This window comes from Triticum dicoccoides, chromosome 5A (genome assembly GCF_002162155.2).
Source record: "Triticum dicoccoides isolate Atlit2015 ecotype Zavitan chromosome 5A, WEW_v2.0, whole genome shotgun sequence".
Lineage (NCBI taxonomy): Eukaryota > Viridiplantae > Streptophyta > Magnoliopsida > Poales > Poaceae > Triticum > Triticum dicoccoides.
Window position 1 is genome coordinate 424,518,185 of NC_041388.1, and position 23,611 is coordinate 424,541,795.

General features: G+C 46.7%; 3 protein-coding genes and 1 pseudogene across 5 annotated transcripts; 3 read left to right on the forward strand and 1 right to left on the reverse strand.

The window, feature by feature from the left end:
• Window positions 1–489: 489 nt before the first annotated feature.
• Window positions 490–3,990, reverse strand: LOC119299684 (putative ubiquitin-conjugating enzyme E2 38). The gene is made up of 5 exons (XM_037576851.1): window positions 3,886–3,990; window positions 3,722–3,755; window positions 3,247–3,386; window positions 2,858–3,169; window positions 490–1,639 (listed from the first exon to the last, which is right to left on the reverse strand). Exons 1-5 carry the CDS (start codon window positions 3,988–3,990, stop codon window positions 1,283–1,285), a joined length of 948 nt encoding a protein of 315 aa, XP_037432748.1. The 3' UTR covers window positions 490–1,282.
• A 34-nt stretch (window positions 3,991–4,024) lies between these two features.
• LOC119302028 (OVARIAN TUMOR DOMAIN-containing deubiquitinating enzyme 4-like) lies at window positions 4,025–7,005 on the forward strand. 3 transcript variants are annotated; one of them, XM_037579040.1, is made up of 7 exons: window positions 4,025–4,215; window positions 4,967–5,491; window positions 5,562–5,683; window positions 5,801–5,841; window positions 5,931–6,029; window positions 6,488–6,695; window positions 6,896–7,005. In XM_037579040.1, the coding sequence occupies exons 2-6, from the start codon at window positions 4,993–4,995 to the stop codon at window positions 6,657–6,659; spliced, it is 933 nt and encodes a 310-aa protein (XP_037434937.1). In that variant the 5' UTR covers window positions 4,025–4,215; window positions 4,967–4,992; the 3' UTR covers window positions 6,660–6,695; window positions 6,896–7,005. The 3 variants fall into 3 exon arrangements, with proteins under 3 accessions (XP_037434937.1, XP_037434936.1, XP_037434935.1); XM_037579039.1 differs by having other exon boundaries at window positions 6,866–6,980; XM_037579038.1 differs by lacking the exon at window positions 6,896–7,005 and having other exon boundaries at window positions 6,488–6,848.
• A 1,296-nt stretch (window positions 7,006–8,301) lies between these two features.
• LOC119302027 lies at window positions 8,302–14,725 on the forward strand. Its single transcript, XM_037579037.1, has 4 exons — window positions 8,302–8,401; window positions 11,815–13,756; window positions 13,846–13,962; window positions 14,395–14,725. Exons 2-4 carry the CDS (start codon window positions 11,830–11,832, stop codon window positions 14,406–14,408), a joined length of 2,058 nt encoding a protein of 685 aa, XP_037434934.1. The 5' UTR covers window positions 8,302–8,401; window positions 11,815–11,829; the 3' UTR covers window positions 14,409–14,725.
• A 1,808-nt stretch (window positions 14,726–16,533) lies between these two features.
• On the forward strand, window positions 16,534–18,390 carry LOC119297525 (annotated as a pseudogene).
• Window positions 18,391–23,611: the final 5,221 nt, after the last annotated feature.

Consider the following 23,611-nt stretch of genomic DNA (forward strand, 5'->3'; position numbering starts at 1 on the left):
ATCTCGAACAGGGACGCGTTTGCACTTTTTTTTTTGGAGAAGGTCGCTCTACCTACTTTTTTTTTTTTTGAGAAAGAGGTCGCTCTACCTACTAGGGTCGACACGAGAACCCAACAGCAAGGCCCGTTAACAGCCCTCTCTAACTACACGGGCCGTCGCCCGACAGCAAGTTCGCTCAGAACACGGCCCATCCACCGTCAAAAGTACGGCGCCTGGAAGCCCGTCGTCTCTCTGAGGCCCTCGCCGTCGACCGTCGTCTTCCTCGGCTCCGTCCGGCGTGGCTGCTTGGTGCGCGAGCCTCAGCTCCTTCCGCCTCCACCAACCCTTCCCCGTTCTTCCAGAGCTCCCGCCCCGCCCAAACGCCTTTCGCCGCCTCGATCCTCGCGGCCTATCCCCTCGTGCTTGCGGCGTATTATCCTCTTCCTCCCTGCCGGATTTGCTCGATCCGGAGACCCAAGTCCGAAGGTGCGAATCTCCCGTTCCCTCTGGTGCTTAATTTTGATTGTTCATCAATGTTTTTTACCGCCTGAGAAATATAGATTGAATTGCGTGCCGTGGATTCTTCACCACTGGCAGGTTGATTGTTCATCAACCTGCATTTCGAGCAATGTATATATGTGCTGTGGACTTTTGGGTACATCAATTATACTGTGGCTAGTGGCTAGGTGACTTTGTGGTTGCCAATTGCTACCATAACGTCGTGCAGAAACACATCCGTGGTAGCACAGAGCTCGGTTTTCCGATGGCTGGCTGGCTGCTCGTGCTCGAAATGCTTATGATTTGGGAGGGGTATTCAGCTGTAGCGTATTATGGGACGTTCACACGGATAGCTTGAATTGTGTGTGCAGTTTCTTTAAGTGTGTGTGCTCAGTATGTTCAAACTAGTAGTTTGATACACTCAGATAGATAGGGACCTGTCTTCCTATTGTTCCGTCAGAGCTCAAAAATGGTGATAATTTGCCGATAGTTATGATGGTGTGTTCATTGTGCAATGGTAGGTGGTAGTGGCAGCTAAAGGTGCGGGAGCAGTAGATACTTTCCCAGAACATTGAACGATTCTAGGCTGATGTGGCGCAGCAACATTACAAAGAGTGGTACCACTAATCAGCTTGCCACCCACCAACTGATATTGACTAGCAGGAACTAATGTTCCATCCTTCAAAATGCATTGACATGCTCTGTTAATTCCTACATTGGCATGTAGGATCAAATGTTAGGAGGATATCATGAACAATTAAATCGCAACAGTTGCTAGGATCTGCTGCTGCTTCAGCTGCATCCTTCAAGCAGCAGCAGGCTGGCTCTTCTTCAACTTCTTCTTTTTTTGACGCGGCTTCTTCGACTTCTCAGCACAGAACTTCTTGGTGTCGGCACCCTTCACATTGAATTCCACCAGGAGCTCTTCAAACAGAACCTTCGTGTCAGCCTTGAAGGATGCGGTTCGTCGACCTGCACCTGCACATTTCTTTGGCTTCACTGCGTTGCTGTTGCTGGATCCTTCAGCATTTGCATTTTCCAGCTCCTTGCCCTCATCAGGAACTACGGACCCAACTTCGTTACCTTCCATGTAATATTTGCATGCATTCAGAATGGCATGGCCACGTTCACGAAAGTGGCCAGCAACAAGATCTTCAAAGTGCTGAAACAAGCAAAGCAACAGCCTGTCATAATCATGATCAACTGATAAAAGACTCGACGATTTGGGTTTTTTGAAACAGCCGACCATGCATTTGGTAGTTATCTGAGAAAAATTAAAAACCGGTAGTTTTTTGGAACCCTAGCCTGTAAAGTAGTAGTTTTATGCTATTTACTCTCTGGTATGGGAGCTATGCAATCTAAGCCTCTTAGTCCACTACACCCTACCAAAGATAACAATTAGTACCATATTACAACCAAATAAAGTGCCAGATTGTGGTTGTTGTTCTGTGCAACACTGGGAAAGCTAGATATGAAATCTAGAAACCTTTACCGATCCTAGCAAGATTTCACTGTTATGGCTCCAAAATGTATACTCGTGACTAGTATAAATGACTGTTATATCCAAAACGGTGTTAGTTCCCTTAGCTACCATAAAATTCTCATCCTTCTTACTTGGCGTGGAATTTTTTTTTTGTGCGAGAATACTTGGCGTGGATTCAGGATAACACAAAAACAGAGTACAAGCTAATGTCCAGGAGGTGGAAGATCTTCTATCCCATATGAATCCGTCATGGTTCAAATGTGCTCAAGGTTCCCACAGTTAGTGATGTTTTCTCTAGAGAAAAGTCCACCATTCAACTGTGAACTCTGGTAGAAGTCAATTTTTGAACCTGAACTCAAACCATTTGATTCACATCCTCAAACTGTAGAGATGGATGATGCTACATGTGCACCACATCACTGCCATGTCGCAAGTTCTGTTTACTGATCCTTTTCTACCAAAACAATTTCTTCCATTTCGTGCAATTTTTTTTAGTATTTCTTTGTTCCTGGCTGTGATATGGCAGGCATGTGGCGTCCATTTGTGAAACCACCCAAGGGCAACAATCGGATGGTTTGAACAATTTGATCTTGCAGTTAAAAGTTGAAAACGCGAACTTCTGGTACAGTTAGCATTGAAAGTTAGATCTGTTCTCTATCCTTCCCTTCTAACAACATCTACATGCACCAAGTTATATTTTGGACGGATCTTCGCAACCATGGGCCACTCGTGTCGGGAACTGCAAGAGCTTGGTAATTACTCCTTCCGTTCCAAATTAGTTGACTCTGATTTGTCTAGATACGGATATATCTAGACATGTTTTAGTGTTAGATACATCCGTATCTAGATAAGTCCAAGTCAACTAATTTGGAACGGAGGGAGTATGTAGTATGTTACCTGTGGAGGCCTACGGAGTGAGTACAACATTGTTCTACACGAGTGCTGAAATGCTGTATCATTATACTCCAAAGACCTCCTCGGTCCATTAGCATCGTTGACTTCGGTCTCGTATCCTGGCTCATTGAAGTATGGCTTTTCATTCAATACGAGACCTTGAATGGAGATCAGCACCTGTAGCATGGTTGAGTGAGCTGAGTTCCAATTCTCACAGCCGTTACCATGCCAGGTTCCCAGGAGGCTAAGGCAGACTGTTCCACAGTCATACAAATTTGGATTGAGCCGAAGTCCTCCAGAATGATAGTATACCACCTGCAAAGGCACCCGAACAGGTAATTAAATCAAATTATGAGAATACATCAAATAAGTTATTAGATGTCAGTACTTACTGGAGGAGTCGCTGGATAGCTAGCAGTGAATTGAGCATCAAAGAAGAAAAGGCCATCATGGTAGGGTGTTCCCTGAGGCCCAATGATCACAGCCCTGAGAAGGTCCATTCGATTTTCCGAAACACGAACATATATGGACGCTGCACACAGAATAATACTTCATGAAAATAGTACATCAATGTGCATTTCTAAACCGTAGTAATTTCAACAGAGGAGATTCAGCAGCCTTTCTAAAACTGTGTAGGTGAAAGTAAATAATAAAACGGTGAGTTTAAAATACACATAAAACCATTGACAATATAGCTTTCTTCAGCAAGACAACATATGCCCAAATTTGCACAAATTTTGAAGCAACACTGAGTAATGGAGAAATGGGTGGCTCAAATCAGATCCTGAGTGTGCTAGAAAATTTGCATCTTTCACTTGAGGAGAGCATTTAAACACATATTTAGAATTCCTATTGGAAATAGCCAACCTGGTAAATTGTTCTCCAGGAGTGATATCCTAAACTACATCCACAGGTCACAGTTAGCCAGCTTTTTAGAAAAGGAGGCATATAGTCGTCCAAGCAATTTGCGAAACAGAGTAGTCTTTTTTTTCCAAGAGAGGCGAAACAGAGTATGCGTGGAACTTACATACCTTTGGAAGCTCCGGCACCGAATGTCTCGTCCTTTTGGCAGCTTGAGGATCACCTGAATCACCGTCTTGTTGGGAGCGGGAGCGGGGGCGCTTTCTTTTGGCCATACGACAATAAATTCGCACGGAACGGCCCATTCGCCATGGCCCGTCAAGAGCCCACCCACAGCCATCCGGCGAGAGTCGACCAATCCCCTCCGCCTCTGCCTGCCTGCCTCTGCGGAGCCTGAGCTTCTCCGGCTTCCCCTGCTACCCACGTCCCCGCCGCAGCCCCATCCTCGCATCTCTCCTGCCGCTGCCGGATTCGCTCGATCCGGAGACCCAAGCCTGAAGGTGCGAATCTCTCGGTCCCTCTGGTGTCTAATTTGGGCTGCCCCCAAACAATCTGTACAATACCTTCTATAGTGCACCGGAACTTGATAATACGAAGCCTAGATTGGCCATGGCCTCCGGGTCCGGTGCTGTGTGTCATCTTTTGAGTACTCAGGTGCAGTGTGTCTACTGGCCAGGTGACTTTATCTTCTGTCGATAACAGTTGCCATAACGATGGGCCTACAGGGATCCGTGGTAGCATAGAGCTCGGTTTTCTGGTAACTAGTTGGCTGCTCGTGCCTGAAATGTTCATGATTTTGGAGGGGAATTCCGTTGTAGGCTCATATTATGGGAAGTCCACAGGTTTAGCTTGTGTGCAGTTTCTTCATAGCCATATTCTAGCATGTTCGAACTAGTAATTTCATATATTCAGATAGACACCTTTCTTCCTGTTATTTTGCTGTCAAAGCTCAAAAAGAGTGATACTACTTTGGTAAAGGTCGATGTAGTCATCAGCCTCTATGCTCTCAATCTCCTGGCAGAGCAATTTCTCATAGCAAAATTGCAAAGTTGTACAATCTGTAGCTATTCTGGGACATGTGTTGGTCTCTCTTCTTAAAACGATGCTACTGTCACATGATGCATATCATGGTTCTCTGACCTTGGATCAACTTACTCTTACTCCGGTGTGTTGTATTACTTTTTATTTGAGCTGAACCAGTGCTCTTATGTTCCATTAATTCTTAGCTGGTCGTCCCAACATGATTTTCAGTTTATACTTGGCGCCACTGGAAGCAGATGCTGCTGCGTTACACGCCTGCTATGTGTTTGCAACGCTGCACCTATACCATGTATTCTCAGCCTAGCCAGTTACAAGGAGGATTGTCACAGAGCATGGCCTTATGGAATCACTCTCGCTCACATGCAGTCAGTTATCACACAAAAATGGGTCTAGTTAGTCTTTCTCCTAAGAGCACAAAATCATCTCGTCTGCAAAATGGGACATGCTTTGCCTGCTTGGAGCAACAGTCTAAACGCGGATTATCACCAAGAGATCGTATCCTACATGCTAAGCTTGATATGACCTCACATCACAAGTTTTCTAGTATTAGCTACAAACCGAGAACGACGACAAGTTTAGCACAAAAAATAGGAGGTACAGGCGCTGGACTTTCCTTGAGTTTCGCAGTTTCTGGGATAGCAAATGCTGGCGGTCCGGTGGATAATGACATTGATTCCAAATCATCCTCTAGTTGTGCTCATGGGAAGAAAGTTTACACCGAGTATTCTGTCACCGGTGAGTGTGTGGAACATTTTATTTCTGTATACATTATGCCTATGTGCATGTAGTCACACGAGACCTGCAGGCATTCCTGGGGATGGTAGATGCTTGTTCCGTTCTGTGGCTCATGGTGAGTGCATTAGGTCAGGGAAACCCATACCTAATGAGAATCTTCAAAGAAAGCTCGCTGATGATTTAAGAACACTGGTATGTTTATAATGTATAAAGCCGAGGTCATACTTTTGATGAATATTGTTCTCAACACTGAAGTTTTTTTCTTGGTTAGTCGTTTCTGAAATTTGTATACAACTTTTCTATTGTTAGGTTGCTGATGAGTTTATCAATAGACGGACAGAGACTGAATGGTTAGTTCCTTATACTGCTGTTGTTCTTTTTTCACAGCAATGTTGTGCTACACATGCTTACCCTTTGTTGTAACATAAAAAAACTGCAGGTTTATTGAGGGTGATTTCGATACATATGTCTCTCAGATTCGGAAGCCACATGTGTGGGGAGGAGAGCCAGAATTGCTCATGGCTTCTCACGTTCTTCAGTGAGTAATTGGACTATTTTTCTGTTGAGATAGGCATTTTAAAAGACGAGTAGTATTAGCCATGATCTCAGAATATTTACAAACTGTTTGCTATTTAGCTGAAGTATACATCACTGCATGATCCTAATAGAGCACTTGCAACAAGTTGTTTCACTTTTACCTTTGCAAGTCGGTAATACTGATGTAGCATAATACTGATTCTCATTGACCTTGTTTCTTCTTCTAATATTTGGTTTCTTGGTACATACACACCTCAAGGTGCTGCAATTGTGATTTTTCTGTCTTCACTCCATTATTATACAAAAAGATAACAAGGGGAAATGTTCCAATTGTCGCGCCGATGAGAATCTATTACTGTAGTCCAACAAAGATAGCTCTTTTGTAGGTTTAGTTTGAAAACTTTGCCCTTTGCAACATTGAGGTACAAAGGCAGTAAGAATACCGTCGTTGTGTTTCAGGATGCCGATCACTGTTTATATGCGCGAAGAAGCAGCAGGTGGTTTGATAGCGATCGCGGAGTATGGCCAGGAGTACGGGAAAGAAGACCCGATCCGAGTCCTCTATCATGGCTGTGGCCATTATGAAGCGCTGCATATACCAGGAAACGCTGAGCCCAGGTCAAGACTGTAACATTTGGAGTTGGAGCTCAGAAACCAGATAGTTGTAGTAAGTTCTTGGCCTATATATACTTTCTCTGTTTCCCCAAATGCATTTTCTGTCAAAGTATAGTCAGCAGAATCATTGAGCTTCTTCCATTTACCTATGTGAATGATTTATCTTGTAGTATCATTTTTTTTAGAGAGAATGTACTCTCTGTCATTTGATCTTCTTGGCAGATAGCAGCGCTTGACAGTTGACAGATTCAGGTAGCCGAGTACCTGAGCGCTGCAAGAAAGTCCAGATCACGCCAGCCCAGCGGATCTCAACAACCCACGGCCGCTTCCTCCGCTGCATGTATCGCATGCAAACGTCCAGATTCAGATTTGTACTTGGCCAAATCTTGTCCATCTATTTCTCTCTTATTAACTTCCTTCTATAAAAACGCACGTACACAATCTGATCGATGAATCAGGCAGATAATTCTGGATCGGAGTAAATCTTTCCTCCCGGCCCGTCCACCACGTCCGCCATGAGCGACGCCTCCGCCGCCGGCCAGGGCGCCCTGGGCGCTTCCTCGTCCGGCGACGCTTCGTCGCCGGCGCCCTTAACCATCCACAACGTGGACATCCTCACCCACGTCCCCGCCAAGCTAGACTTCGACGCCGACAACTACGCCGAGTGGAGGGACGGCATGCTCTCCGCGCTCGCCGAGTTCGGCGCCGTCGACCACGTCGAGGAGGAGCAGGCCCACTCCCTGCACGACGGAGACGAGGAGTGGATGCGTGCCGACGTCACCATCGTCCTCTGGATCTACACCATCATCTCCGACGACCTGCTGGACGAGGTCATGGCCGCCCACAGCACCTCCTTCGAGGTCTGGGCCCAGCTGCGCGGCTTCTTCGAGGACGAGGGCGCGTTCGACCCCGCCGAGGAGCTCCGCACCGCCGCGCAGGGGGACATGTCTGTCAACGCCTACGGCTGGCGCCTCAAGGCGCTGGCCCGGGCCGTCGCCGACGCCGGTGGTGAGCCCGTCTCCGACACTGCGCTGGCCCTGCAGCTGCTCCGCGGGGTTACCCCCAGGCTCCGAGTCATGGGCACCTCCTTGCTCGTCAATGACCGCTTCCCCAGTTTGATGGAGGCCTTATCGTGGCTGGACCTTGAGGAGTATAGACGTGAACAGGGCGAGTTCTGAGGGCTCCGCCCGCCGCGGCGGTGACCATGGTGATCAAGTCCAGGGCGCGCGCTGACGTCTTCCTGTGACTCCCTTCTCGTGTACTAGAGTTGCTCCAGCCAACTAGCAGTATTCAGTGTCAAGTGGATCCATTTGCGCTTCAATGACTGAATTAGGGCTGAAAACGGAGCGGAAATGGATGAAAGTGGTAGCTGTCACATTTATTTTCATATTCTTTTCTAGAAGCGGAAACAAATACAGAAATTCCGGAAACAAATATGAAAATGAATACTATTGAAAACAAACAAATATGGAAATGAATACTATTGAAAACAAAACCAGTGCAAATACAACACAGACACAAAGATGGAAGCTAGTGTTCATCGAAACTAATGGACAGTCGAGTCAGTTAATACACTCTATGATAATCCTATATACCTAAATAGTTGATCCTCCTATCTCAATTCTCTCAACACGCACACATATCACCTCATCATATATGCCAACGAAGGGCATTGCAAAGCCGAGATCACCCTAACTGCATGAACCTTGCCAGCATACTCTTCGACCATCACCAAAGAAACTACCTCGGGCACAAGAGGTATGCCACCTACAATATCTTTTTAAATAAAGACATGAAAAGGGCATCTTAGGTCCGATTATTAATACTATCGAAGACAACAAAAATCAATTCAATGGACAGACAACTAGACGTTGAAAGACTAGTAAAAAATAAAATTACATCGAAGGCTTATTCTTCCTCGGTTGTACGCCTCCCGCCAAAGATTGAAAATTGCACTGAACCAATAGTAAAGGAAAGGGACACCTGTAAACGCCCTCGCAATACCAGGCTTTGAAGACCGCAATAGCCACTCACACCTTAGGACAAGATTTATAAATTGCTGAAGCAGCATCATGCTAGAGCATCACCCCACGTAGAACAAGCTTGCGGTCCATCACCATCAGTTCAGAGGGTTGAAGAAAGCGAACCATACCACAAAACAACATGAAAGAAGATGTTGGACTCGCCGCACCAATAGCCAGTCAAATATCTCTCCTTGAAAGACACGCCAACTGCCAAGATCTGAAGGAAATCAACATATATGGGGACACAAATTCTCACAGGCCCTTTGTAGACGTCGGATCAAATGTCATCGAGGGATGAGACTAGAAGACCTTATTCCAACACGCCATCGCTGCCACCACCTCATCGATGTCGCCAAGGAAACAAAAAACTAAGCGGGAAATGAGACGGACGTGTCCCCACACCTATTGCCGTTGACGAGGCCAGCAAACGAGGAAGAGGAGCGGGACAAAGGCGGCGCGTGTAGGGAAGTTGTGGTGGTGACGGCTAGGGTTGCGACTCACCACCCCAACAAAGTCTATCCCCACTACGCCACCTACATTTTGAAAGGGAGCCGATCAACCGAGACCTGACCAAGATATAACCACTGAATGCGAGGAGGGAGGTGGGGACACTTGTTTGGTTGGAGACCCGGGGAAAAAATGACCCGCCTGGAAAGCAAACAATGGCCTAGCATGTAGCATCTTGCATGACCACTCCGCAAAAAAAGCATCTTGCATGATCATTAGCCTGGCTAGAGTGCCTGACACGTTCGTTAGGCTGGCCAGGTGCTGTGATTCGGTAGCATGGCTCATGCTTGATGCTAACAGCACTTTCCCCAGATCACTAATTAAAAAGTACTCTTTGCAAATGTCACTCTTATTTTCTCTGATCGTAGCAAGTGGCGAAGTGCATCTGCACCATTTGTCGTTATTAGACAATTTTGGTGGGTTTCTTACCTGACCGTGAGGGATGTGAGGCCAATTAGGCGTGGCTGATGCAAGAAGACTAGCGAGCTGTCCGTGGTGAGAGAAGTTGTGATGCTAATGCAGGAGGCATCCTGGTGTAGTTGAGGGCGCAAAATTTCTGTGCGGGTACAACTTGCACTTAAAAGACCTTCCGCGTAGATGAGTTCTCTTGAATCGAATTTCTTGGAAGGCTCGTCGGTACCCTTCACGGGAGTTGTGAGTAGAGCTGGGTCATCCTCACCTAGGGCATCATCGTCGTCGAAGTCCTCGGCATTGGTGTTGTCCCTGCCACCGACGTGGTTGTCAACCATGTAAGAAGCAGTTGTCTGCCAAGGCCATGGACGAACCGGGATGGCCTCTGGGCAGCTTTCATTGCTCTCCTCTTCCTCCACATCATGCTCTCCGAGGACGTCGTGAAGCGACTCCACGTTGGCGACGAAATGGGAGGTGGGTGGGTTGATGAAAATCAGCTCCAGCTCATGTGTTTGGCAATGTGCCGGGCTACAGAGGTGAAGCTCTCGGTATGAATCGACAATGAATTCCAGGTTCCCAAAGAAGAGAACCTGGCTTGGATTGTAGGTGTTGACAACTTCGCCTTCTGAATTTGTTATGATGTTCATTGTCCCTAAAGGCGAAGATCTATCGGGGAGCAAAGAGATCGCGGTTGATGTGCGATCTTGTCTGGATCTTGATTAGGGAAAGCACGACACGTGCCTGGTGCACCACCCCCTACCTGGCGTGCCACTGTTGGTGTGAATTCTGGCAATCCCCTCGATAGGGTGCCACATGCCGGAATGCTCAAAGGGGAAACATGAGACAAATTTACCCATGTTCAGGCCCTCTCTCTGGAGGTAAAACCTTACTCCTGCTCTTACTGTATTGATTGGATGGGGTGTACAGAGTACAAGGTAGATCTCAGGGTAATGTGTCTATCGACTAGCCCGACCTCGACTCATAAAGGATGTCGAGGGCCTAGGGTTACAAAGTCCTAGTCGGTTCTAAGAAAGTCGGAGAATTTTCTGGTGACCTGGCCTCCTTCTCTTGCACGGCAAGGATGTCGGTTCCTTCCTTCTAGAGGGCCCATAGACCAGGCTGAGGCCTGGGACCCTATAGCATCGTGGGGGGTCTCAGATCGGCTTGATGGGCCAACTTGCGGTGTCTTGAGGCTCCCCTGGGTTGTAACACCATCAACGAGTTTTTTAGGGCAAAGAGGCCATTGTGCCGATGATCACAGGGATGACGGAGATTATGTGCAGGCTCTAAGGGCTATCTGGAGTGAGTAGTTGCCTAATGTGTTTGTCGTCGAGTATGGCATTTTCTGCCTCTCGTTTTTTTACTTTCTTCTTATTCTTTTTTAAGCTCTCTAGCTGATGTAAGTTTTCCCTCTACTTAATGAAAATGGCAGAACTCCTGCTGGTTATGGTAAAAAAAATGTTTTCAGCCTCCTGCTTTGTCACTATGATTTTTAGCCTCCTGCTTTGTAAATGACTTTGTATGCACCTAATAAAATACATGCTACATCCATTTTGGGCCATTTCCACTATATCTTCATAATAGTTGTTGCATTCGTATTTACATGGCACTGCCGTAATTTTCTTTGCCTTGGCCTTTTTTTATACTTTTGTTATCAACAGTGTAAAGTATCATGAGTATAAATTGTTTGTCAATTTTTGAAGGGGAGCCTTGGCGCAGTGGTAAAGCTGTTGCCTTGTGACCATGAGATCACGGGTTCAAGTCCTGGAAACGGCCTCTTACAGAAATGTAGGGAAAGGCTGCGTACTATAGATCCAAAGTGGTCTGACCCTGCGCAAGCGGGAGCTACATTCACCGGGCTGCCCTTTTTTTTAAATGATTACACATTTTACTTATTTAATACTTAAACTTATGGTACACACTTAACTAAAGTAAGTTAGAATGTTGGTAGATATTGCAACCTATATTAACTATAGATATGTCCAAAATATCATATTTTCAATGTATGGAATGAGTTATTTTATAGTTACACATTTATTTTTGGATGAGAGTATTGATGCATGCAAATCCCAAAGTTCCATACGGTTCTAGCTTTGGGGTGGGCTGGGGTGTATGGATCATGCGGTTTTATTTTCAAGAAGGCACAACATTATATTCTAGCTTATTTTTCGTATTATTATGATATTCTTTTGTTGACAATTTATTCTTACTGCCAAGTTGGTGATACAGGAAATCTGTAAAATAATGGAGAGCATGCTAAAACTATTTAGTGAATGGGAGATTCAGCTGCTTGTGCTTTCCAGCTTCATGCTACAAACATTCCTCTTCTTTACTGGGAGCCTTCGGCTACGTGGCACCAACGGTTTTCTTAGAGGCGCCATTTGGGTAGCTTATTTAGCGGCAGACTTGGTGGCAGTTTTTGCCCTTGGCTTTATGTCACGACAAAGGGAATCCACCACGGAAAGGGGCACAATAAGGGAAACCCACCCGCTGTCCTTCTTGTGGGCGCCTTTTCTCCTCATTCATCTCGGCGGACAAGACACCATCACTACATTCGCCATAGAGGACAACAGTTTGTGGCTAAGGCAGATGTATAATTTGACAGCCCAAGTGGTCCTGGCCTTGTATGTTTTCTGGAAGTCGACTGGTTTGCGCAACATGCAACTTCTTCTCCCAGGCATCTTTATATTTGTTGCTGGAGTCATCAAGTATGTGGAGAGGACACTGGCTCTCATGTACGGGGATAACAAGGATTCCGATAGGAAAGAAAACAAGTATACAGACACGGCACTAGATCATGAGGATGCTATCTACCCTAGGATTGTTTGTTACGCTTTGGATTGTGCGCCCGTCATCCGACATCTATTCGCTGGGCGCACACTATACCAGATAGAAAAAGACATTGCTCGAGAAGACAAATTTGATGAAGGCCAGGTTGTCAAGTTGATCAATGTTGAACTTGGAATCATGTATTATGATCTATACACTAAGGCTGCAGTGCTTCGGACAAGAAGTGGCATTATACTCCGATGCATATCCCAAGTATCGGCCACGGTTGCCATGGTGCTCTTCGCAATTAGCAACAAGCGACAATATAACATAGCCGACGTTGTAATCACATACGCATTGTTTATCGGAGGTTTTTCCCTGGAAGTTTTTGCAATGTTTATGATGGTCATGGTGTCACCTTGGACATGGGCATGGTTGAAGGCCAACAAGTGTCGTTGGCTCGCCCGCATGTCTTGGATTCTTCTCTCCAGCAATATCATCGGGTGGCCGGAGGAGAAGACACTGTGGTCCAACAGCATGGGGCAGTACAGTTTTCTGAGCTACATTGGCTGTGAAACACCAAGTAGCATGTCGGGACAGGCGATGTGCATGATCAGGAAGATAGCGAAGGCAGTTGGCGCTGGAGGGGCCGGAAAGTTGTTTTGGCTGAGCAAGCTGCTAGACACCAAGTCCGAGGTGGTGGACAAGCAGATCACAGAGAGTTTCATAAAGGTGATTGACTCGTATGCCTTCTCTTTCCCCCAGCCACAGTGGCGACACCTCGGTCCGTTCCTGAAGCGGCAACTATCAGGCGACGCCGCGGATTTCAACGATCTGGTGCTCCAGTTGCACTTGCTGACGGAGGTGCAGCTCAGCATTGTTTCAGTGTCTACGAGAATCAACATGGATGATGCCGAAACAGGCGTTTTGGTCCGCCACTGCCGGAAACTATCCAACTACATGATGTACATTGTTGCAATACATGCAACTTCCATGTTGCAGGTCATTGGTTCTAGTCCCGGGGAGCTGCTCGAAAGCGCACATAAGCGTGTGAGACCCATAGGCGGCGACAAGACGGCCATCCTGCGGGAGCTGAGAGATGCTCGTGTGGGTGAGAACATGCAGCCTAATTTGTTTAAAGAAACACTAGAGGAAATCAGGGACATGTGGGCGAGGATCATCATGTACGCCGCCGGCAAGTCCCGACCGGAGAAGCACGCGGCGCAGCTCGCCAGGGGAGGGGAGCTGCTCACCTTCGTCTGGCTGCTCATGATCCACAAGGGGGTTGGGGATACCGCGCTAAACAGGGTCGAGCTTACCAGCAATCCTACTGCTTTCGATCTTGAGGTGTTATACGCCTTGGATTTTCACCAAGATAGATCAGCGTCAGCGTCATCATCAGGTAAACAGAGAAGTAGTCCATCATTATATGCACAACAATGGTCATATTTTATGAATTTCTTTCTGAACATTGATTGACTTGACTTAAAGCTGGTGACGCCTCTCCCTCGGCGTCCTCCACCTCCACCCCACCGCCATCCTCTTCTCCGCCCAACACCAACAACGTGGCCTCGCCGCCGACCTCTACTTCTCCCCCTAAACCCCAGGGTAAGAACGGCCAAGCATCCTCCTGTTCCTTTTTAGGTTCTCTTCTCCATGCTAACAACTCTTAGGGTTCATCGGTATCGCTCCATCCAGCTTAATTAGCCTTATTGTTTTTTTCTCTTCTAGCACCAATTCAGAATTAGGTAAAACCTTTTCTAAACTAAGGCCCTGTTCGGTACTGCTCCGCTCCACAACTCCGGGAGCGGAGTTGGCGGAGCTGTAGTTTAAATCGGAGGAGCTGCTGTTTCCCCACTCCGCGGATTCCGGGAGCGAGTGATTACCGAACAGGGCCTAAATCATCATGTCTGCTTGTACAAAAAAGATGATATGATAATACATATTTGTAATGGCAATCATAGCTCGTGGAGCATAGACCAGTCTGCTTTCAAACCTCCAAAGGTTTGCACCATCTTGACGTTTTGCATACTTGTGTAGGTGAGGGAGCATAATGGAGCAACAAGAATGGTAGATAAGAAAACCAATGTGTGTGCCCTGCTGTCTGCTATCATAGATAAGAAAAACCAGTGTGTTCCTTTCATCGATTTTTCTTTTTTGAAACGGAGGCAAAATTCGTTTCACCAATTTGGTGTGGCTTTTATTTGACTGCAGCTTTCCTTGATGTATTTGATGCACCTTTTTTTACTAGACTCCCAGAGAGACACCTTGCACTTTTGATCAGGTATACAGTCCACAAATTCAGTGTGTATGTTTAGCGTGACAGATTTTTCTCTGTAGTGTGGTGTAACGGAATGATGTCCAGAAATTCAGTTTATATCGAACTGCAGCTTCCATGATCTTATTTGATGCACATTTCATCTTTTTGACCAGTATAGTGCCGAAATTCAGTTTAGATCGTACGATGCAGAAATTCAGAGATGGGAGTTTCTGGTCCATGGTCCACCCGAACCTGATCTAGATATTCAGAAATGGGAGTATAGCGTCGTCCTACAAGTACTCCCACTGCCCCGTTCCAAAAATAAGTATCGTGGTTTTAGTTTAAATTTGAGTATTGTTCTTTTGGCCACGGACACCGTAGCAGTCGACGTACCTGCAGCAGCACATCACCCACGAACAAAAACATAGTGCAGATATTAGCAGCGTGAGTTGACATCAAAAAATCCAGCCAGGGTGTCATGCCATGCATACTCAGCGGTCAGCAGCTTCTGCCGCCGCATGGACATGAGCCGCTTGAGCGCCAACAGCCCCATGATACCACGGCGACGGGGGCGATACGCCGATACCTCCTGGTCCTGGCCTCCTGGGGTTGGGTCGGCTCGAGAAACCAGGGCCGTCTCTCAGATTTGTTTGCTTTCCAGTTTTTTTTTTGAGCATCAGTACAGACACAAGCGCTCATATACACGCGCATACACTCATCCCTATGAACGCGCACACGCACACCCTATCTCTATGAGCACCTTCGAGAGACTGAGCCGGCATATCATCTTGAGATTTACGAAGTTACCGTAGACGCCTCGTCGTCGACGAGAACGTCTCCTCCCACTGAAAGCATATCGCCGGAAATTCTGAAATAAATCCAGGAATAATGTGAGCACCAGAATTTAAAACCCTGATAGGTTGGAGATACCACTGTCCACCTAACCAACTCAACCACAGGTTGATTCGCGTTTGCTTTCCAGTTTTATTTAATCTCACGACCGTCCACTGTCCACGCGAAGAGCAAAACGCGGTGCTAAACCAAAGTCCAAACCCCTACGAAACTCTGTTTACGTTTTTTTAGCAAAAGCGAAACTCTGTTTGCGTGGTTTTTTTTTTCCAGGGGGTGCATCCGTACATGCGGCTGTATGTATATTGTGGCCCACTATCCTAACAATAATAAAATTCGCACGGTACGGCCCATTCGCGATGGGCCCGTCAAGAGCCCCCGGTCATCGTCGCCTCCTCCATCTCGGCTCCATCCGGCGAGAGTAGACCAATCCCTTCCACCTCTGCCTGCCTCTGCGGAGCCTGAGCTTCTCCGGCTTGCCCTGCTACCCACGTCCCCGCCGCAGCCCCATCCTCGCATCTCCCCTGCCGCTGCCGGATTCGCTCGCTCCGTTCCGAAGGTGCGAATCTGCCGGTCCCTCCGCTGTCTAATTCGTGCTTGAAATGTTCATGATATGGGAGGGGAATGCAGTTGTAGTACCATATTCTGGGAAGCTCACATGTTTAGCTTGAATTGTGAATGCGGTTTCTCTAGAGCATATTCTGGCAAGTGTGTCCTCACTATGTTCGAACTAGTAATTTCATATATTCACACAGGGACCTTTCTTTGTTTTCTCAGAGTTCAAAAGAGTGATAATTCACTAGAGGTCGATGTAGTCATTAGCCTCTATGCTTGCAATCTCCTGGTTGAGTTTTTTTTACACCAACATTGCAAATCCTTTAGTAGCACTTCTGAATCATGCACTGGTCTTCTCAAAATGATGCTACCGTCACATGATGCATAACATTATTTTCAGGCCTAGGGTCATCTACTTCACTTCAGTGTGCTATCTTGTTTTTATTTGAGATGAAATCAATCGTCCGATGTTCCACTAATTCTTACCTAGTCCTCTGACCATGTTTTTCAGTTTATACTTGGTGCTACTGGAAGCAGATGCTGCTGCATTACACGCCTGCTATATGTTTGCAACGCTGCACTTATACCATGTGTTCTGAGCCTAGTCAGTTACGCACAAGGAGGATTGTCACAGAGCATGTCCTTATGGAAGCATTCTCGCTCACATGCAGTCAGTTATCAAACAAAAATGGGTTTAGTTAGCTTTTCTCCCAAGAACAGAACATCTTCTTGTCTGCAAAATGCGACATGCTTTGCCTGCTTCCAGCGACGGTCTCGAGGTGGATTATCAGCGAGAGGTCATATCCTAAATGCTAAGACTAATATGACCTCACATCACAAGTTTTCTAGTATCAGCTGGAAGTCGAGAACGACGACAAGTTTAGCACAAAAAATAGGAGGTACAGGCGCTGGGCTTTCCTTGAGTTTCGCAGTTTCTGGGATAGCAAATGTTGTTGGTCCGGTGGATGATGGCATCGATACCACCCACACTTCTGAATCATCCACTAGCTGTGCTCATGGGAAGAAAGTTTACACAGAGTATTCTGTCACCGGTGAGTGTGTGGAACATTTTCTTTCTATATACATTATTATGCTTTGTATGTATGTAGTCAAAGCATAACATTGTCCGGACGTTTGTGACTGTCTCACACGAGACCCGCAGGCATTCCTGGGGATGGTAGATGCTTGTTCCGTTCTGTGGCTCATGGTGAGTGCGTTAGGTCAGGGAAACCCATACTTAATGAGAATCTTCAGAGAAAACTCGCTGATGATTTAAGAGCATTGGTATGTTTGTAATGTAAAACCGAGGTCATGATTTTGATGAATGTTGTTCTGAACACTGAAGATTTTTTTCTTGGTTAGTCCTGTCTGAAATTTGTGCATAACTTTTCTATTGTTAGGTTGCTGCTGAGTTTATCAAGAGACGGACAGACTGAATGGTTAGTTCCTTATCCCGCTGTTGTTCTTTCTTCACAGCAATGTTGTGCTACACATGCTTACCCTTTGTTGTAACATCAATTTGCAGGTTTATTAAGGGCGATTTCGATACATATGTCTCTCAGATTAGGAAGCCACATGTGTGGGGACGTGAGCCAGAATTGCTCATGGCTTCTCACATTCTTCGGTGAGTAATTGGGCTATTTTTCTCTTGCAACAGGCATTTTAAAGGATCCTAGTATAGTAGTATTAGCCATATTCTCAGAATATTTTTGAATTGTTTGCCATTTAACTGAAGTATAGAGCACTTGCAATAAGTTGTTGCAGTTTTAACTTTTATCAGTAATTCTCATTTGGTACAATTTTCTTGACCTTGTTTCTTCTTGTAATAATATTTTGTTTCCTTGATATGCACTCCAAGATGTTGTGACTCTGGTTTTGTGTCTTCACTCCATTATGCAAAAAACAAAAAGCAAAAAAACAAGGGGAAATTCTATCACATCAACGAGCATCTATTACTTCGTCCAAAGGACATAGCTAGTGGGCATTGTATTTGTAGGTTTGAGTTTACAAATTCGGCTCTTCTTTGCCACAATGAAGTAGTACCAGAGCAGTAAGAATAAACATCATTTTGTTTTCAGGATGCCGATCACCGTTTACATGCGTGAAGAAGCAGCGGGTGGTTTGATAGCGATCGCGGAGTATGGCCAGGAGTACGGGAAAGAAAACCCAATCCGAGTCCTCTATCATGGCTGCGGCCATTATGAAGCGCTGCAGATACCGGGAAACGCTAAACTCAGGTCAAGACTGTAGCATTTGGAGCTCAGAAACCAGATAGTGGCAAGTTCCTGGCCTATGTATACTTTCTCTGCTTCCCAAATGCATTTATTTTCGAGGACCCAAATGCATTTTCTGACAAAGTATAGTTGGAATCATTGAGCTTCTCCCATTTACCAATCTGAAGTAGTTGAAAATATGAGCACTTTTTTGACTAATCTAATCCACGAGTAAGCAGTAAACATGACAAATACGGCATGCATCTCATACCGATACCTAAGCATGTGAGCACTCCGTAAGCGACTCGTTAATTAACCATTCCTGACCGGCAAAAATAAGCTTCGGCTCGGCTCATTCCCGCAACCCGCAGCGTGTGTGCTCATCGTGACGAGGCGAGGCGGGCGGCGGAGGAGGAGCGTGTGTGTATAGCTCATATGCCTAAGCTCCCAATGCAAGTGGTAGAGCGGCCCTTATAAAGAGGTGTCATTCTTCTTAGTATAGCAGTATGGTACTAAACTTCCCATCACTTGTCGTGCACATTCATGGGCTTTGAGATTAACCAGGGATTATTGTCTTATATGAGCCTAAGCCCATCCATAATCCATCAACCCCCACCAGATCTCGAGGCACATAAGTTTGTCAATTGTTTCAAACAATGTTTGATATACCAGGATTTCCAGTGGAGACTGTTAAGTTGAACTTTCACCTAGAGCAATAGGATTAGACTTCTTCACAACTGAACAACGGACTATGCCTTGAATTGTCAGTTTGGCGTGCAGAAGTTTCATCTATTGTCAGCTGATACATGGCTGTCGAAGGCTAAACCCCCACAGGTGGAGCTTATTAGTCATAGTCCTTACCTTCTCATGAGCTTCCTAGAGATCACCCAATCTCATAGATTATGGCCAGCAGTCTGGCTCACTGTCGGCGTTCTGGGAACGGGGGTCCCCAGACTTGCCTGCTTGCGGCCTGCGACGTGGCTCAAGTGGGGGCCCAGCACGGCCCATCTTCATCAGCTCAAGCTCAAGACCCTCGCGAGGGGCCAAGCCTCGCGGGGCGGACGACCGGAAGCTTCCTCAGAGGCAGCCTCATCAGGCAGGCTCGCGAGGAGGCAGAGAGATTAAGGCAGGGGTACCTCGCGAGGAGCCCGTGACGCAAGTCATGACGATCGAGACCAGGCGGACGCCGGCCTGCGCAGTGTCCTTGTTTCCCCTTTGATGCAAAGGGGGCAAGCACAGGCCAAGGCATCGGGCAAAGGTTACTATTCCGGTGCAATGAGACCAAGACCAGCAGAGCGGCAGGACGGAGGTCACCGTGGAGCCCAAGACGGCGTCATCACCAGTGCTTTTGGCAGCCGAAGACCACCTTTGGTCAGGATAACTTGTACTAGATGTTCCCCTTTAAAATGACCAATTGTTGGCGCCCTTCCCGCTCATTATTTGGGGAGAAGCACAGGGCCTCTATAAATAGAGCTAGCCACCATAAAGTAGAGGGGGAGCGAGAGATCTGGTAGAACCCTAGCAGAGAGAGAAGAAGGGACCGAAAAAGAGAGATAGAGAGAGAGAGAGAGAGAGAGAGAGAGGCGATTGAACTCACCCAAGCAAATCATGGCGCCAGTTCAAGAACACCTCTCGCGAGGCTGTTCTTCCCTTGTACTGTTCATCATCAGCCCCCGAGGCAATCCACCACACCACACACTGGAGTAGGGTATTACACCACAACGGTGGCCCGAACCATTATAAACCTTGTGTCCCTGGTGTTGTTCATTGTTTCCAGCTAGATCACGCGAGGAGATTGGACGTAGATCGGTAGGGGAGAGATCTCCGCGCGCACCCCAGTGTTCGAACCTCAAGGGTCTGCCGGAACCCAAAATCCGACATTTGGCGCGCCAGGTAGGGGTGCACCGGAATCCTTCTTCCTCCGCATCATGTTCCGTCGCCTCGCTGTTCAGATGTCAAGTGACCCGGCAGCCAACGCCGACCGCTGGGCAGCGTGGCCCGCCCACGCCGTGGCACCAGCCCAAGGCGACCTCAACCTTGCGCCTCAGGTAGCCCGCGCTCCGCAGGGCGCTGCGGCCAGACGCCGCCTTCCCTCACACCACGGCAGGTGCGGGCTGCAGCAAGGGCCTCAGACCACGCCGCGGCCACAGTGCCGTACACCCGACGGGAGCAAGCGAACTCCAGGGCCGCGCTCATAGTGGCCTGAGAGCTGCTACGGTGCCGACTGCTGGAGGGCGGCCGCGACGTGTTGTTGGAGCGAGTATCTAAGCTCCTGGACGCCACCGCCTCAGGAACACCTCCTTTCTGCGTCCAGCTGCCAACCCAGACCCAAGGCGGGCCGCATGGTGGCATCGTGCGCGCGCACGCGAATTCCGGTGGACTCTAGGGCTCGTCCAGCGCCAACACCTCCGCCGGCACCGGGCGACAAGTCACGCCAGCCCCCTCTCAGGCCAGCGAAGGGGTGCACGCCGCGACCTTCGGCCTCGGCGGACCGGTGCGCCATCACCCCCAAGACGGCGCTCCAAGCCAGGCTGCATGGCATACATGGTGCTATGTCGAGGCACACGAGTTGGTGGCCCCAGAAACTTATGTGCCCCGCATGGTGGATCAGGGGTGCGCGCTGGAAGAAGATCATGGCTCATTCCTCGGGCCAGGCTGGGGCGACGAGACGCCAGAAGCTGAGCTCTTTCGGGAACCCCAGGAGAGCCTCGACAACCGCACCGGCGGCGGCAACTATCGGGTACCACTCATCCCTCAGGAGCAAGCTTATGCTAACCATGGGTCGCAGGAGATACAGGTCTCCACAGCAGATGGCTGCCCCAATTCTGCAGCCTCATACCCCTCAGGAGGAGGGCGCAGGGGGCTGCTGATACGTCTCCAACGCATCTATAATTTTTGATTGCTCCATGCTATATTATCTACTGTTTTGGGCAATATTGGGATTTATTATCTACTTTTATATTACTTTTGGGACTAACCTATTAACCGGAGGCCCAGCCCAGATTTGCTGTTTTATGCCTATTTCAGTGTTTCGAAGAAAAGCAATATCAAACGGAGTCGAAACGGAACAAAATCAACTAGAGAAGTTATTTTTGGAACGAAAGCCACCGGAGGGGGGCGCGCCCCCTGCCTCGTGGGGCCCCCATAGCTCCTCCGACGTACCCCCTGCACCCATATATACCTACGTATCGTAAAACTTCCAGAAAACAATAGATCAGGAGTTTCGCCGCCAGAAGCCTCCGTAGCCATCGAAAACCAATCTAGACCCGTTCCGGCACCCTGCCGGAGGGGGCAATCCTTTTCCGGTGGCCATCTTCATCATCCCGGTGCTCTCCATGATGAGGAGGGAGTAGTTCTCCCTCGGGGCTGAGGGTATGTACCAGTAGCTATGTGTTTGATCTCTCTCTCTCTCTCGTGTTCTTGAGGTGATACGATCTTGATGTATCGCGAGCTTTGCTATTATAGTTGGATCTTATGTTTCTTCCCCCTCTTCTCTCTTGTAATGAATTGAGTTTTCCCCTTGAAGTAATCTTAACGGATTGAGTCTTTAAAGACTTGAGAACACTTGATGCATGTCTTGCCGTGGATATCTGTGGTGACAATGAGATACCACGTGCCACTTGATGTATGTTTTGGTAACCAACTTGCGGGTTTCGTGACATTGGGAACCTATGCATAGGGGTTGGCACACGTTTTCGTCGTGATTCTCCGGTAGAACTTTGGGGCACTCTTTGAGGTCCTTTGTGTTGGTTGAATAGATGAATCTGAGATTGTGTGATGCATATCATATAATCATACCCACAGATACTTGAGGTGACATTGGAGTATCTAGGTGACATTAGGATTTTGATTGATTTGTGTCTTAAGGTGTTATTCTAGTACGAACTGTAGGGCTGTTTGTGACACTTATAGGAATAGCCCAACGGATTGATTGGAAAGAATAACTTTGAGGTGGTTTCGTACCCTACCATAATCTCTTCGTTCGTTCTTCGCTATTAGTGACTTTGGAGTGACTCTTTGGTTCATGTTGAGGGATAGTTATATGATCCAATTATGTTATTATTGTTGAGAGGACTTACACTAGCGAAAGTATGAACCCTAGGCCTTGTTTACCATCATTGCAATACCGTTTACGCTCACTTTTATCACTTTCTACCTTGCTATTTTTATTATTTCAGATTACAAATACCCATATCTACTATCCATATACCACTTGTATTACCATCTCTTGCCGAACTAGTGCACCTATACAATTTACCATTGTATTGGGTGTGTTGGGGACACAAGAGACTCTTTGTTAATTGGTTGCAGGGTTTCTTGAGAGAGACCATCTTCATCCTACGCCTCCTACGGATTGATAAACCTTAGGTCATCCACTTGAGGGAAATTTGCTACTGTCCTACAAACCTCTGCACTTGGAGGCCCAACAACGTCTACAAGAAGAAGGTTGTGTAGTAGACATCAAGCTCTTTTCTGGCGCCATGGCCGGGGAGGTTAGCGCTTGAAGATATATCTTTAGATCTTGCAATCGAGTCTTTTAGTTTCTTCTTTTATCACTAGTTTAGTTTATAAAAAGAAAACTATAAAAAAATGGAATTGAGTTTGTCTCATACGCTTCACCTTTTTAATATCTTTCGTGAGTATGATGGAAAGGATAATTGTGCTCAAGTGCTAGAAGAAGAAATTTATAAAATGTTTGGCACTAAATATTTAAATGGTGAGCATGATTGCAATGTTGTTAGTATGAATTACTTGAATATCTATGATGCTAATGATATGCAAAGCCACAAGCTTGGGGAAGCTATGTTTGATGAAGATGATATTTTTTGTCCCCCAAGTTTTGATGAGCAAATTTATTATGATGAAAGCATGCCTCCTATCTATGATGATTATTGTGATGACACCTATGCTTTAAAGAATAATGATAACAATGAAACTTGTCATCTTGATTTCAATTTTTAATCTCATGATAATTATTTTGTTGAGTTTGCTCCCACTACTATTCAAGAGAAGAATTTTGCTTATGTGGAGAGTAATAAATTTTCTATGCTTGTAGATCATGAAAAGAATGCTTTAGGTGCTGGTTATATTGTTTAATACATTCATGATGCTACTGAAAATTATTATGAGGGTGGAACTTATGCTTGTAGGAATTGCAATAATATCAAGTTTCCTCTCTATGTGCTTAAAATTTTGAAGTTATGCTTGTTTTGCTCTCCTATGCTAGTTGATTATTGTTCCCACAAGTTGTTTGCTCACAAAATCCCTATGCATAGGAAGTGGGTTAGACTTAAATGTGCTAGTCATATTCTTCATGATGCTCTCTTTATGTTACAATTCTTATCCTTTATGTGAGCATCATTGAAATCATCATGCCTAG

Excerpts from the sequence above, each read along its gene's own strand:
- LOC119302028 (XM_037579040.1), top strand. The coding sequence starts at position 4,993 with ATGCTGCTGCGTTACACGCCTGCTATGTGTTTGCAACGCTGCACCTAT. Across the intron at positions 5,492-5,561 it reads CACCGAGTATTCTGTCACCG|GCATTCCTGGGGATGGTAGA; the intron begins GTGAGTGTGTGG and ends CGAGACCTGCAG. Across the intron at positions 5,684-5,800 it reads CTGATGATTTAAGAACACTG|GTTGCTGATGAGTTTATCAA; the intron begins GTATGTTTATAA and ends TTCTATTGTTAG.
- LOC119302027 (XM_037579037.1), top strand. The coding sequence starts at position 11,830 with ATGGAGAGCATGCTAAAACTATTTAGTGAATGGGAGATTCAGCTGCTT. Across the intron at positions 13,757-13,845 it reads AGCGTCAGCGTCATCATCAG|CTGGTGACGCCTCTCCCTCG; the intron begins GTAAACAGAGAA and ends CTTGACTTAAAG.
- LOC119299684 (XM_037576851.1), bottom strand. The coding sequence starts at position 3,990 with ATGGCCAAAAGAAAGCGCCCCCGCTCCCGCTCCCAACAAGACGGTGAT. Across the intron at positions 3,387-3,721 it reads CCTGGAGAACAATTTACCAG|CGTCCATATATGTTCGTGTT; the intron begins GTTGGCTATTTC and ends TTCTGTGTGCAG. Across the intron at positions 3,170-3,246 it reads GCTATCCAGCGACTCCTCCA|GTGGTATACTATCATTCTGG; the intron begins GTAAGTACTGAC and ends GTGCCTTTGCAG.